Here is a 14,664-nt window from a genome sequence, read left to right as displayed (position 1 = left end):
GCGCACCTTTATCGTGGTGGTATCTACTTGCTGGGCCCAGAACAGGTGGGGCTCGCGGTGGATGAACGTGAGGGGGGAGGGGAAGACAATGAGGACCCGGCTTGTGGGGACAGCCGTGAGGGATGGTGGGAGAACAAGGGGGACCCGGTGTGGGGGAGGGGGGATCTCTAGTCTAGATTCCTCTGCCCATGGGATAAGTCTGCGGTCGTTTGTTTCTTTGTTCATTTGTTCCGGTGAAGGCGCTGTGCACAGGACAGGCAGCCAACTGTCGCTTGTTTTCACTTTGAATTTCAAGTTATTGTGTACCTTGTGTGTTGTGAGTGTCGGCAGACCAATTTCCCTCCGGGGATGAATAAAGTTTTATCGTATCGTCTCGGATGTATCGCATCCAAGATGTTAACGCCAGGAATTTGATGCCATTACTTCCCTTCATCATCGACCCTCAATCTAAATAGGTGCTGCTAAATTAGATCACTGTAAAATTGGTGGTTGGTGGCGGACACTGGATGCGGTGGGCCGAAGAGCCTGATTCTGTCTTAAATAACTTTAATTATTTAATCAAACAATGACTTGCAATATAGACCCGCGATGCCTTTAAGAGGGGAATTTTCTGAGCGTTCGCTGAAGACAGAAGCACCTTCACTGGTTGATTGGAACCAGGCCCATCCACGAGATTCACGCGAGAATGCGGGAGGCGGCGGACTCTGGGTCTGCGGCTGATTGGGTCATTCATTGAGTGGCGGTAAAAGAGCGCCGGGTGAAAAAGGAGGAGTCGGCTCTAGTGCATCATTCACCCGGAGACTTGGCGCGTTGAGATGGACGGGTTATGGGCACTTTGTTTGGCTTTAGCTGCAACCTATTCAGCGCAGCCGCCCTCTCTGCATCTACCGGCCGATAAATGTTGGCTGTCTCCTCAATTCCGCAAAGACTGCGGGTTTGTGGGGATTTCTGGCCGCGAGTGCGTGCAGAGAGGCTGCTGCTTAGATGCAGATAGTGCGCATATTCCGCCGTGTTTCTATACACTTGACAACCTGCCGGGTGCGTATCTTTCTGGCCACTGTGTTCTGGGGATTCGCCGATCTCTTTAATCCTGATACTCGCGGGTATCAAGGTCAATCACCAGTTCATCGAGACTCCTCCCGTCTCGAGCGGGTTACATTGTTCACCGCTGAAACGTAGAATTCTGATCGTATTTTAGTCATTCTGTGCCGGTGCTTTCCCGTTGTTTGGTATCAGTCATGTTACCGTGGAGGAGGGAAAGGGAGGGACTGGGGCTGAGCGCCCCTTTGTTACTACACGCCAGCCCCCAGCCCCAAATCAATAGACACTGGCAGATCAGCCGCATCTGTGCGGGGCAGGGAGCTGGTCAAATTGGTTTGCATTGGAGAGGGTGTAGATGGGAGCTATAGTTTGTGACCTGTTGTCCCGGGTCTCGACTCTACCGTGCATTATCTAACAGCCTTTCATTGCCCATTCCACAGTGTGCACAAAGGACGGGCAGATTCTGGCCGCTATCGCCAAGGATGTGACGCTGCCCCCTGTAAACCTGAGCACGGTGTACGTGAAGAATGGGTCCGGAGCCGAGTGCCGTCCCACCGCCGCCTCTACAGATGTTGTGCTCTTCCAGTTCGCGCTCATCGAGTGTGGCACCACGCAGCGGGTAGGTGTTGGGGTGGGGGTCATGACAGGCGCCCGCGCCGGCACTGATGGTCTTTTGTTTCATGTAGATGTACGGAGGGAAGGTGGTTTATGAAACGGACGTGTTGGGACAGTTTGAAATCTTGCATGGAGCTCTGTCCTCGGTGAGCCGGGATAGTCCGTTCAGGTGAGTTTGGGAACGGCTTATGCGGCGAGTGGGGGTGAGGAGCCGGGTCGGCAAGTGTCTGTTCTCTTTCAGGCTCCACGTGCAGTGCAGTTACGACGGAAGCCAGGAGTCCGAGCTGCAGGTGACGTCCCGTATAGACTCGCTTACTCCGCCATGTCCTGCCAATGAGACCGCCCCCCTTCTTCTGCAACTGCGAATAGCGAGAGGTAGCGAGTGTTCCGTTGCTCAGTATCCAACTGTAGGCTCTCTGCAAATACATACTGGCTGTGGTGTTATTGCAATGTGCCTTTAAGACTACACAGGTCTATTGGTAGGGAGTCATCAGAGGGCGACAGGGAGGAGCCCGGGGGAGCAGATGTGCGGTTGAATAAACACTCCCGTAAAAACACAGTCGGACTCACTGTATCTTTTTAAAGAACACAACATGGTGTCAGAAGTCCTGTAGGGTGCGTGAAGTGTACTTTGAGTCGAACAACTATCGTTTGGAGCTCATTGATGGCAAAAGAGAAAGAAGAGTGCGACATGCAAGACGACAACGCACAGAGAGCCCCGGTAGGACCAAATGCTACATTTAGCATCCAGCCTCCGGAGTCCTTCGACTTTTCAAAGCCGCAAGAGTGGGCCAAATGGATACGGAGGTTCGAAAGGTTCCGTCTGGCAAGTAACTTGAATGCCAGCTCCGAAGATAATCAAGTTAACATGCATGGGAGATGAGGCGGACGATGTTCTGCGCGGGTTAAACCTGACAGTAGCACAAAGCGGAACGTACATAGGGGTGCGCGATGGCTTCCAACGATTTTTCATAGTAAAGAAAAATATAATCTATGAGCGTGCCAAGTTCAACATGCGTAGGCAGGGAGAACATGAAACAGTGGATGCCTTTGTCACTGCGTTATATGCGCTGGCAGAGCACTAACTACGGGGTGCTACACGATGAGCTGATACGCGACAGGCTTGTTGTCGGACTGATGGATAAGCGGCTGTCCGAACGTATGCAGTTTGACGCAGAATTGACGCTCGAAAAGGCCATCAATATGGCGAGGCAGAGTGAGGAGGTGAAACGGCAACAATTTTCTCTGCGAGGTGACACCAGGACAGAGACAAGTGATGCTAAATCTGTGGACAGAGTGTATAAGAGCAGTAGTAAAGGTGCCAAAAACAAACCTCACCAGGCTGATGGCCACCAACTCAAAACACACAGCGCCCAACACAGCAGGGGGAAAAGTGTACAGTGCCATAAATGTGGCAGCTCTCCGTCCCATCCAAGGCAGGATTGCCCGGCAAAGGATGCGAAATGCCATTTATGTGGGAGAAAGGGACATTACAAGCGTGTGTGTAGATCACCCAAAACCGTGCAGGAAGTTCAAGAGGACGAGAATGTTATGTTCCTAGGCAGCGTCACAGCCGATGGAGAGCCATGGATGGTAAACATCGACATAAATGATAAAAACGTGTCATTCAAAATTGACACCGGCGCCGATGTTACAGTCCTACCCCACATCATGTTTAAAGAGATCTATAGAGACAGCGATCCACCTACCCTCCGTAAAGCAACCAAGCCACTGCTGGGAGCCGGGAAGAGTCCACTAGAAGTTGTGGGCGTCGCTGGGCTGTTCCTGGTGAAAGGAGAGAAAAGGGTGATGAAGGATGTGTACGTCACACAACACCTGCACACTGCATTGCTGGGGAGGCCTGCTATCTGCAAGCTGGAGCTTGTGGTTCGGCTAGACAGCATCACCATAGAGACACTTAAGACTAGCTACCCGAAGCTATGCAGCGGTCTCGGGGAGGTATGACAGTAGTATACCATCAAGCTGAAACCAGGGGCCCAACCGTTCTCATTGAAGACACCCAGAAGGATTCCGTTGCCGCTGATGGGTAAAGTCGAGCGAGAACTGTCCCGCATAGAAGGACTGGGGGTGATCACCAGGGTTGAAGAGCCTACTGACTGGTGTTCAGGCATGGTGGTGGTGCTGAAAAAGACAGGAGCCGTACGCATATGCGTCGATCTCACTAACCTCAATGAGTCGGTGTGTCGAGAAAAGTACATCCTGCCATCGGTGGAGGAAACACTGGGGATGCTGGCTGGAGCCAGAATATTCAGCAAGTTGGATGCCAACACGGGGTTTTGGCAAATACCCCTGACCGAAGACTCAGCAAAATACACAACATTCATCACACCCTTCGGTCGTTACTACTTCAAGCGGCTGCCCTTCGGCATTGCCTCTGCCCCCGAACACTTTCAAAATAGGATGGTGTCAGAGGTCACAGAGGGACTCGAGGGAATCGTCTGCCACATGGATGATGTACTGGTCTGGGGCCAAACACGAGAGGAGCACGACGCTCGTCTGCATACTGTGCTGGCGAGGATCCAAAAGACGGGCATTACGCTTAACATTGACAAATGTGACCTGTCGAAGGAAGAGGTGACCTTTCTTGGTCATGTCCTCTCCTCCAGTGGCATTAGTCCTGACCCGAGCAAGACTGAGGCTGTAAGGAAGATGGAGGAGCCGACCAATGTGAGTGAGCTGAGGAGCTTTCTCGGAATGGTTAACCAGCTGGGGAAGTTCATCCCGCAACTAGCAGAGAGAGACAAGGCTCTGTGATACCTCCTGTCAAAGAGGAACTGCTGGCTGTGGGGCGTCGACCAGGCAAGAGCGTTTCAAGATTTGAAAAATGCACTGGTATCCCCACCTGTACTAGCCATGTACGACACGAACGGTGAATGCAAAGTCTCAGCAGACGCGTCATTTTACGGCCTGGGAAGTGTACTTCTCCAAAAATGGGATGAGGGGTGGAGATCGGTAGCCTACGTGTCGCGATCTCTCACACAGACGGAGCAGAGATACGCGCAGGTGGAGAAAGAGGCCTTGGGCCTGACCTGGGCTTGTGAAAGGTTCCGCAACTTTCTCATCGGTAAACACTTCCAGATGGAGACGGGTCATAAGCCTCTCCTGAGTCTGCTGGGGTCACAGGCACTGGATGCTCTCCCTCCACGGATTCAGCGTTTCCGGATGCGCCTCATGCACTATTCTTACTCCATTTCTCATGAGCCAGGAAAGTGTCTGTGGACAGCTGATACGCTGTCGCGTGCTCCTGTGAAAATGGGGGAAACGCCTGACGAAAAGGAGTTATTTGAGAATACAAACATCTATGTGGACATGATAATAGAGAACCTGCCGGCAAGCACTGCCTACCTGGAAGAGTTGAGAGCGGAGCTAAAAAGGGACAGTGTGTGCGCACGCGTAATGCAGCTGTGTCAGGAAGGATGGCCAATGAATAGCAACAGTGAACCGGCACTCAGGCTGTACTGGGCAGAACAAGCATTGCTCACGGTAAATGACGGACTGTTACTCAAAGGGGACAGATTAGTCATACCCTCAACTATGAGGAACGACGTGCTGACCAGACTACATGAAGGTCACCAGGGAGTGGTGAAGTGTAGAGAGCGTGCACGACGGTCAGTGTGGTGGCCTGGACTAAGTCAGCAGCTGAACGAATTGGTCCTCAACTGCCGGACATGCAGCAAAGAGAGACAGATCCACACAGAGCCGCTGATGCCATCACAATACCCAGGCCGACCATGGCAAAAGCTGGGAGCTGACTTGTTCATGCTGGGAAGCAAGAACTACCTGCTGGTAGTGGATTATGCATCGAGATACGTGGAAATCGCTCCACTCAGCCCCACCAAGTCGACAGATGTAATCCACCACCTCAAATCAATGTTTGCACGTCACGGCATTCCGGAGACATTGGTCACAGACAATGGGCCTCAGTTTGCCGGAACCGCCTTTGCTGCGTTTGCAAAGTCGTATGGTTTCCGCCATGTCGCAAGCAGCCCGAGATATCCTCAGAGTAACGGAGAGGCCGAACGTGCAGTCAAGATAGTGAAGGGTCTCCTGAAGAAAGCGGCGGATCCCTACCTCGCTTTACTTGCATATAGAGCGACCCCACTGCAAAACGGGTACAGCCCAGCCCAACTCCTTATGGGGAGAAGGCTTCGCACTACGGTACCAACACTTCCAGCCCTGCTGAATCCTGCTCTTCCCGACAATGAAGTGGTTGCGTGGAAGGAAAAGGAGAAGAGAATCAGAGATGCACAATGGTACAACCTGCGGCATCGTGCACGGAGTCTTGACAGGCTCTTTCCCGGACAAGAAGTGTGGGTCACGGATCAAGGCGAAGCTGGAGCTGTATGAAAGAGCAACTCCTGGGTTGCATTCCAGAGCAGAGCTCAGCAGAACCACCAAAAGAGAACATTCCAGAGCAGAGCTCAGCAGAGCCACCAAAAGAGAACATTCCAGAACTGCCATCCACTCCCAGAACCAGGTTTGGGAGAAGAGTGGTGAGACCAGATAGGTTGAACTATAAGTGGAAAAAAAAGAGAGTTTCTAAAGAAAAATGTTTCACTAAGACAATGTGTTTACATGTACTTATGTTGAATTAATTTATTTCAGATAGGAACAAACCTTCCAGCTAAAGAGGCAGAATAATCCTCTAAGGTCTGGTTAATCAACCGCAATCTACCGATTGATTCTAGAAAGGGGAGATGTGGTGTTATTGCAATGTGCCTTTAAGACTACACAGGTTTATTGGTAGGGGGTCATCAGAGGGCGACAGAGAGGAGCCCGGGGGAGCAGATGTACGGTTGAATAAACACTCGCGTAAAAACACAGTCGGACTCACTGTATCTTTTTAAAGAACACAACACTGGCCGCCCTTTCTCTTTCTCTCTGCTGATGGCAGATACCGGAGCTGGTACGTGGCCAGTGAATACCCAATCGTCCTTGTGCTGCGGGACCCCGTGTTTGTGGAGGTTCGTGTGCTGAACCGCAATGACCCGACCCATGTGCTGGTTCTCGATTACTGCTGGGCGACCCCAGGGCCCGAGCCTTATTCGGGGTTCCACTGGGACCTCCTGGTGAACAGGTGAGGGGCAGAGACCGTGAGTCAGATTGGAGAAGCCATTGGTGAGTGTGAGGCCCGCTGAAGATCCTCTCGCTGTCTTTCTCTATTGAACCACCTGTTCCTCTGTCGCAGGTGCCCGTTTGTTGGTGACAACTACAAAACCCGCCTAGTCCCCGTGAGCGCCGCTTCCCACCTGCGCTTCCCAACGCACCATCAGCGGTTTGTAGTCAGCAGTTTCACTTTCTGGGACCGCGTTTAGGCCTTGGCTGTATGCGGAGAGGTGAGTTTCCGGCGGTTTTGCGCGGGCGCTCACTTGGCTGTGCTGCTTCCCCGAGTCTTTGGAACAGTGGGGCGTCCCCTGTTCCCCATTGACTGGAGAAGCATTGACCTTGGGCTGTGGCACTGACCATCCCACACTCTCCCTCTCCAGGTTTACTTCCACTGTAGAGCTGAGGTTTGCTTTCCCTCCCACCGTGAGAACTGCGCGGCTTCCTGCAGCCCCAGTAAGTACATCTGACGGCGGGAGGGGGTCGTTGATCAGGTTGCGTTGATTGCCCACCCCTATTTCCCCTCAAGTGCAGTGAACGGCCGTGATTCGTCCGCTGCCCTCGGCTGTTCAGGGTTTAAACCGGTCCTCGGAGGATCTGCGATATTGGTAAACAGGAATGTGGCGGAAGCAGTGCGGGAACCTACTCCTTGACTGGTGGCTTTTGTTCGCCTACCAGGGGTCAGCAACTAGGTCGCCGATGCACAACGTGACCAGGGAGTGTCTGAGCCCCGCGGTCAGTTGCCGGAGATACTGACAGCCTGGTTATGGGCGGTGAGGACGTTATTCGATGCAATTAGTTACCCATGGCGGGCGGTGGAAAGACTAAGGTGACAGTTTTCCGGTAGAAATTACAGCTTCGCGTTTGTTCGTGGCGGGAGGTAACGTCGGTGAATGAACCAACATTCACAGCGCCCCAGACGTTGGTCGGACGATCGGGTAAAGTTTTCTACCCGCGCTCGCTCCCTGTCGGGACCGACTGGCCGGCACTTGGAGTAGATTATCGGGGATAAGGTCCAACTACGGCCCTAGTGGCGGCCGGGGCTCGTGATATTGACTACGAGAGTGGTCCCAGATCTCAGCGTCTTCTGCAGCGTGGAGGTGCTGTGAAGCTGTTAATTTGAGACCTAACCATCGTTCTGCCTCGGCTCTTCCCCCAACTGGAGAACTGACTGACCGTTGCCCCGGCAACTGTGGTAAACTGTCCCATCCCCCAGAAAGTCGAAGAAGCGCAGAGGAGCGGGCTGGGATCTTGGTGACGGCCGCTGGTCCCATCATTCTCTTTGAAGACGAGGAGCGCTTGTCTGCTGGGCTCCCCCAGCAGGAGGAAGGTAAAGGATGTGGCTGTAACTGGCAAGGGCGCGGGTTCCTGGAGCCGGTCTAACCCTGTCTTGTTCCCACAGACGCTGCTGCTGATGTTCCGTCCCTTGTCCTTCCTGGAATTGCGGCCGGGACGGCGCTGCTCTCCGTGGCTCTATTGGTCGGCATTGTGGCTCTATGGAAATGGGAGACTGGTGTGAGGGCGGGTTGTGTGGGCAGCTCCCTGGAACTGTAGGTGGCTGTTGGAGAATAAACTGCCGCTGTCACTGACCCCCGCTCTCGTTGATTTTTTATCCGACAGCGCTTTACTCCGCATTCCAATGCGTTGTTGGTGATTATAGTCGATGGCAGCGTCTGCAGATCAGCATCAAACTTTCTGCTCCGATTGCATCAGAATTCAATCGGTCGAACTCTGTTCCACTTGTCGGAGTGTGTCGGGCAATTGCCTGACTGAGGGTTACTCTTTGGTTGGGCCGTTTGATGGCGGCTCCATCTGAGATCATGAAGATATTTGCTAAATGGCTTTGCATTCTGTCATCTTAGTACACTGAGCATCGGCGACGGTCAGTGGACGGTTCTCCCGGCTTTCCCGGTGGTCAAAAGTTTCGGGTCAATGACGGTAGTGGTTCACGTATGTGGTTAGAGAATGAATAAAGTATAGAAATGGTATGTGGACTGGATTTGATATTCAGGAATGCGCGGTTACTGGACTGTTCTAGCAAACAATGGGCAATGAAACAATTAGATTCCAGATTTGTTGCGCTCATTCTATCTCTGTTGCTGGGGCGAAGGCCTTCCGTACATTGGCCTTCAGCATTCGAGGCAAGTAGCATGGAAGTTAGGACGTGGTTAGTTGTAGAAGGCGTTAGGCAGGAAATGGTTTTGGGTAGACTGATGGGACTGAAGGCTGATAAATCCCCAGGGCCTGATGGTCTGCATCCCAGAGTACTTAAGGAGGTGGCTCTAGAAATAGTGGAAGCATTGGAGATCATTTTTCAATGTTCTATAGATTCAGGATCAGTTCCTGTGGATTGGAGGATAGCAAATGTTATCCCACTTTTTAAGAAAGGAGGGAGAGAGAAAACGGGGAATTATAGACCAGTTAGTCTGACATCAGTGGTGGGGAAGATGCTGGAGTCAATTATAAAAGACGAAATTGCTGAGCATTTGGATAGCAGTAACGGGATCATTCCGAGTCAGCATGGATTTACGAAGGGGAAATCATGCTTGACAAATCTACTGGAATTTTTTCAGGATGTAACTAGGAAAATTGACAAGGGAGAGTCAGTGGATGTGGTGTACCTCGACTTTCAGAAAGCCTTCGACAAGGTCCCACATAGGAGATTAGTGGGCAAAATTAGGGCACATGGTATTGGGGGTAGGGTACTGACATGGATAGAAAATTGGTTGACAGACAGAAAGCAAAGAGTGGGGATAAATGGGTCCCTTTCGGAATGGCAGGCAGTGACCAGTGGGGTAACGCAAGGTTCGGTGCTGGGACCCCAGCTATTTACGATATACATTAATGACTTAGACGAAGGGATTAAAAGTACCATTAGCAAATTTGCAGATGATACTAAGTTGGGGGGTAGTGTGAATTGTGAGGAAGATGCAATAAGGCTGCAGGGTGACTTGGACAGGTTGTGTGAGTGGGCGGATACATGGCAGATGCAGTTTAATGTAGATAAGTGTGAGGTTATTCACTTTGGAAGTAAGAATAGAAAGGCAGATTATTATCTGAATGGTGTCAAGTTAGGAGGAGGGGGAGTTCAACGAGATCTGGGTGTCCTAGTGCATCAGTCAATGAAAGGAAGCATGCAGGTACAGCAGGCAGTGAAGAAAGCCAATGGAATGTTGGCCTTCGTAACAAGAGGAGTTGAGTATAGGAGCAAAGAGGTCCTTCTACAGTTGTACCGGGCCCTGGTGAGACCGCACCTGGAGTACTGTGTGCAGTTTTGGTCTCCAAATTTGAGGAAGGATATTCTTGCTATGGAGGGCGTGCAGCGTAGGTTCACTAGGTTAATTCCCGGAATGGCGGGACTGTCGTATGTTGAAAGGCTGGAGCGATTGGGCTTGTATACACTGGAATTTAGAAGGATGAGGGGGGATCTTATTGAAACATATAAGATAATTAGGGGATTGGACACATTAGAGGCAGATAACATGTTCCCAATGTTAGGGGAGTCCAGAACAAGGGGCCACAGTTTGAGAATAAGGGGTAGGCCATTTAGAACGGAGATGAGGAAGAACTTTTTCAGTCAGAGGGTGGTGAAGGTGTGGAATTCTCTGCCTCAGAAGGCAGTGGAGGCCAGTTCGTTGGATGCTTTCAAGAGAGAGCTGGATAGAGCTCTTGAGGATAGCGGAGTGAGGGGGTATGGGGAGAAGGCAGGAACGGGGTACTGATTGAGTGATCAGCCATGATCGCATTGAATGGCGGTGCTGGCTCGAAGGGCTGAATGGCCTACTCCTGCACCTATTGTCTATTGTCTATTGTCTATTGTCTATTGTTGATACCGAACTTGGAACATTCTGCACAGTTTGGGTTATTCAGTTCAGGAAAATAAGCAGTTGATTTTCAAAAAGCAGAGATACAGAAGGATATGGCCAGGACTCGAATGCCTGAGCTATTGGGTGAGGTTTGTCTAGCTAGCACTTTTCTCCTTTGAGGACAGGAACTTAAACTATAAAGTTGTATAAAATCACGAAGCAAATAGCACACCACTAATTTCCATCCCGCTCTTAAATATACCTGGACCATCTCCCACATCTCCCTACGGTTTCTGGATCTCACCATCTCCATCACAGGAGACAGACTAGTGACTGATATCTACTTCAAGCCCACTGACTCCCACAGCTATCTGGACTACACTTCTTCCCACCCAGTCTCCTGCAAAAAAAGTCTATCCCCTACTCTCAATTCCTCCGTCTATGTCGCATCTGCGCCAGGATGAGGTGCTTTTTACACTAGCATCATGAACTCGTTCGTCAATGATATTCATGAGTGAGGATAAGTCTGGATCTTGGGGTAAGCCATTAAGAGCAGGAGCTAGCGAGAAACAAAATGAGAGAATATTATTAGATAGGTCCACATGCGAGTCCACATGCGAGTCGATTAAAGTGTAGTTGTTCAGAATTCAGTTCCAGTATAGTCCTGTAAGGAGGAAGGATGAGGAGGCAAGTTAACGGAACTATAAATGACCAAGGACCGTGCAAATTTGATCAATACGTCAAAGAGTGTTCATATAATGTAGAGACAGATGAATTCAGACGGGTAACTTGAGGATTAGAAAGCAAGCTAGAAAAAAACAAGTCAGCAGTTAGAAGGGTCAAAAGTTCCCGTGAAATGTCACTGACGTCGGATTAAAGAAAATCCCAAGGCTTTTTGTACGGAGTTGAACTGTTGTGTGGACCGAGCTGAAACTATCACTCCGCACCGTGTTGCTCCGCGTTAGAAATGCAGCACCTGACCATGACGCAATAAGACAGAATACAATGCATCTGGAGAAGTTTGCGGGAGTGTTCGGAATCATGTCAGATTGATTTAAACATCGGAGAAAGCAAAGACGCTGGCGCACCTTTATCGTGGTGGTATCTACTTGCTGGGCCCAGAACAGGTGGGGCTCGCGGTGGATGAACGTGAGGGGGGAGGGGAAGACAATGAGGACCCGGCTTGTGGGGACAGCCGTGAGGGATGGTGGGAGAACAAGGGGGACCCGGTGTGGGGGAGGGGGGATCTCTAGTCTAGATTCCTCTGCCCATGGGATAAGTCTGCGGTCGTTTGTTTCTTTGTTCATTTGTTCCGGTGAAGGCGCTGTGCACAGGACAGGCAGCCAACTGTCGCTTGTTTTCACTTTGAATTTCAAGTTATTGTGTACCTTGTGTGTTGTGAGTGTCGGCAGACCAATTTCCCTCCGGGGATGAATAAAGAACCAGCCCCCGCAAGTAGATGGAAAGTCCACGCGGCCGAGCCGCACCGGGCGCTGTTCAATCCCGCGGCCGAGCTGCGCCGGGCGATGGAAGGCCCCGCGGCCGCACCGGGCGCTGTTCAGTCCCGCAGGCGCGCCGGGCGATGGAAGGCCCCGCGGCCGAGCCGCACCGGGCACTGTTCATTCCCGTGGCCGAGCCGCACCGGGTGTTGGAAGGCCCCGCGGCCGAGCCGCACCGGGCGCTGTTCAGTCCCGTGGCCGAGCAACACCGGGCGATGGAAGGCCCCGCGGCCGAGCCGCACCGGGCACTGTTCAGTCCCGAGGCCGAGCCGCACCGGTCGATGGAAGGCCCCGCGGCCAAGCCTCGCCCCCAGGAAGAGACCTAAAAAAGAAAGATTCCCCCCACCCCCCTCACCCCATACACACACATACACCCCCCACACATACACAACCAAAACAAAACACCCCAACACCAACACACAAACAAAAAGGACAAACAGACTGCCAGCGAGCCGCAGCCGTTAGGCGCCGCCACACGTGACGACATTGAATCGCAGCAGAATTGTTTCAGGATATTTTTGTTGGGCAAATTATTTCACATTATGTTTAGTGATGAAATGTTTCAATACGCGGGATATTCCCGGTATCCATTTACGTTCCTGTCCATTAAACAGAAGTAAAACTCCTTCTTGACGTTTGCTTGTCCCAGTCACCATACGTTGTGCCCACGCGCAGCCGATTAGTGCTGTCGTTGCTGTTTTATTTACTATGGATACTGCGGTTTATTAACTCCTGTCTTCATCTCTGTAACTGTTCCAAATTGCATTTCTACTTGGCAATTCGTTCAGTCCTTCAAGGAGGAACTTTTCACACTAGCCCAAACTCCGACTTTTGTGAAAAGGGACCAGCCGGCCCAAATAAATCATAAATTAACTGGGTTGTGCCGTATTGCCCAGGGTTCAAGGTGGTCAATAATCAAGAGTATTTAATTATCAAATATGCCGTCAACGGAACTATGGGATTCTTACTCGCAGCAGTATAATTAACATCTTAACGTAATGCACTGAGATAAAAAAAATGATAAACAGAAAAGCAATGATTATGTGATGTAACAAATTGTATTGACACCCAGATTTATAGTTTGGCGGGCTATTTCAAAGTTCTGGTTTTGGATTGACTGGCAGTTATTTTCAGCGCTTTTGTTGCGGGTTTTGATTGATAGATAAAACAGTTCAGTGATTGGGTTATTCTTCTCACCAATGAGATCAAGTGCTTTTTCACCAATCATCAGCGGTTCAATGGATTCCTCAAAAATGTACAAGAAGGGCGAGTCTGTGATCATTTTCTCATTCTTCGTGTGCAAGATTCGGGAGATGTCTGGACGAGGGAAAACCAGCGGCAAAGCTCGGGCCAAGGCCAAGTCTCGCTCGTCCCGGGCCGGATTGCAGTTCCCGGTTGGACGTGTACACAGGCACCTGAGAAAGGGCAACTATGCTAAGCGTGTTGGTGCCGGAGCCCCGGTCTATCTGGCTGCTGTGCTCGAGTATCTGACGGCTGAAATCTTGGAGCTGGCCGGCAATGCGGCCCGGGACAACAAGAAGAGCCGCATCATCCCCAGACATCTGCAGCTGGCTGTCCGCAACGACGAGGAGCTCAACAAGCTGTTGGGAGGGGTGACCATCGCTCAGGGCGGTGTGCTGCCCAATATCCAGGCCGTGCTGTTACCCAAGAAAACTGGCGGAGCGAGCAAGTAAGCGAGAGAAACTGAACATAGTAACCCAAAGGCTCTTTTCAGAGCCACTCACCATGTCTGTGGAAGGGCTAATCTTTCGCGACTATGCTTCGAGCGGGAAAAGTGTTCATTGTCGTTGTCGAAAACCAACCCTGCACATTGAGTTGTGTATACAGTGACGTAGCGGTAGACAAACTGCCTTGCAGCGCCATATACCCGGTTTCAATCCTGACTAGGGGTGCTTGCCTGTACGCAGTTTGTCCGTTCTCCCCGTTTCCTTCCACATTCAAAAGACGTTAATTGGCATAATGTGAATGTACAAAAAAAATCCCATGTATGTGTAGGATCGTGTTCATGTGTGGGAATTGTTGTTCGGTGTTGACTCGCTGTTTCCGCGCTGTACCTCTAAATTAAACTAAACATGAAACAGCGGTTGACTGATGCGGAAAGGTAAGTTTTGGCAGACATTCTTCCAACAATAAGGTCCCCTAATCTGTATGGTTCAAAGCACATTTGGAGGTTGTTGTGTACGGAAGGGTAGTGTGTGGCTTTTGGGATGTAGCAGCTCCTGAACCTGGACGTTACAGTTTTCAGGCTCCTGTCCACCTTCTTAAATGGCAGGTGTGAAATAAGGTCATAGCCATGGTGGCGTGGGTCTTTGCAAGCTGCCTTTTTGAGGTAGCAACTGTTGTAGATTCCTTTGATGGGGGCAGGTCAGTACCCGTGATTGACTGGGAGTGTTTACCAGTTTTTGCAATCTTGTTCATTCCTGGGCGTTGGATTTGCCCAACCAGGCAGTGATGCAGCCAGTGATAGAGATATGCTCTCTACTGTACACCTGTAGAAGTTCATGAGAGTATTCGTTGACATACAGAATCTCCTCAATCTTCTATAGAAGTAGGAATGT

At 51.0% G+C, this 14,664-nt stretch overlaps 2 protein-coding genes across 2 annotated transcripts; both read left to right on the top strand.

The window, feature by feature from the left end:
- The first annotated feature begins 815 nt into the window (after positions 1 to 815).
- Positions 816 to 8,324, top strand: LOC144609590 (zona pellucida sperm-binding protein 4-like). The gene is made up of 4 exons (XM_078428094.1): positions 816 to 1,038; positions 1,482 to 1,660; positions 1,728 to 1,825; positions 8,183 to 8,324. The coding sequence occupies exons 1-4, from the start codon at positions 816 to 818 to the stop codon at positions 8,193 to 8,195; spliced, it is 513 nt and encodes a 170-aa protein (XP_078284220.1). The 3' UTR covers positions 8,196 to 8,324.
- A 5,047-nt stretch (positions 8,325 to 13,371) lies between these two features.
- LOC144609203 (histone H2A-like) lies at positions 13,372 to 13,779 on the top strand. The gene has a single exon (XM_078427621.1). It carries the CDS (start codon positions 13,399 to 13,401, stop codon positions 13,777 to 13,779), a length of 381 nt encoding a protein of 126 aa, XP_078283747.1. The 5' UTR covers positions 13,372 to 13,398.
- The last annotated feature ends 885 nt before the right edge of the window (positions 13,780 to 14,664 follow it).

Source organism: Rhinoraja longicauda, chromosome 34, assembly GCF_053455715.1.
Source record: "Rhinoraja longicauda isolate Sanriku21f chromosome 34, sRhiLon1.1, whole genome shotgun sequence".
Lineage (NCBI taxonomy): Eukaryota > Metazoa > Chordata > Chondrichthyes > Rajiformes > Arhynchobatidae > Rhinoraja > Rhinoraja longicauda.
Note: the sequence above shows the minus strand (reverse complement) of the source record. Positions and strands in the feature narration are given on the sequence as shown.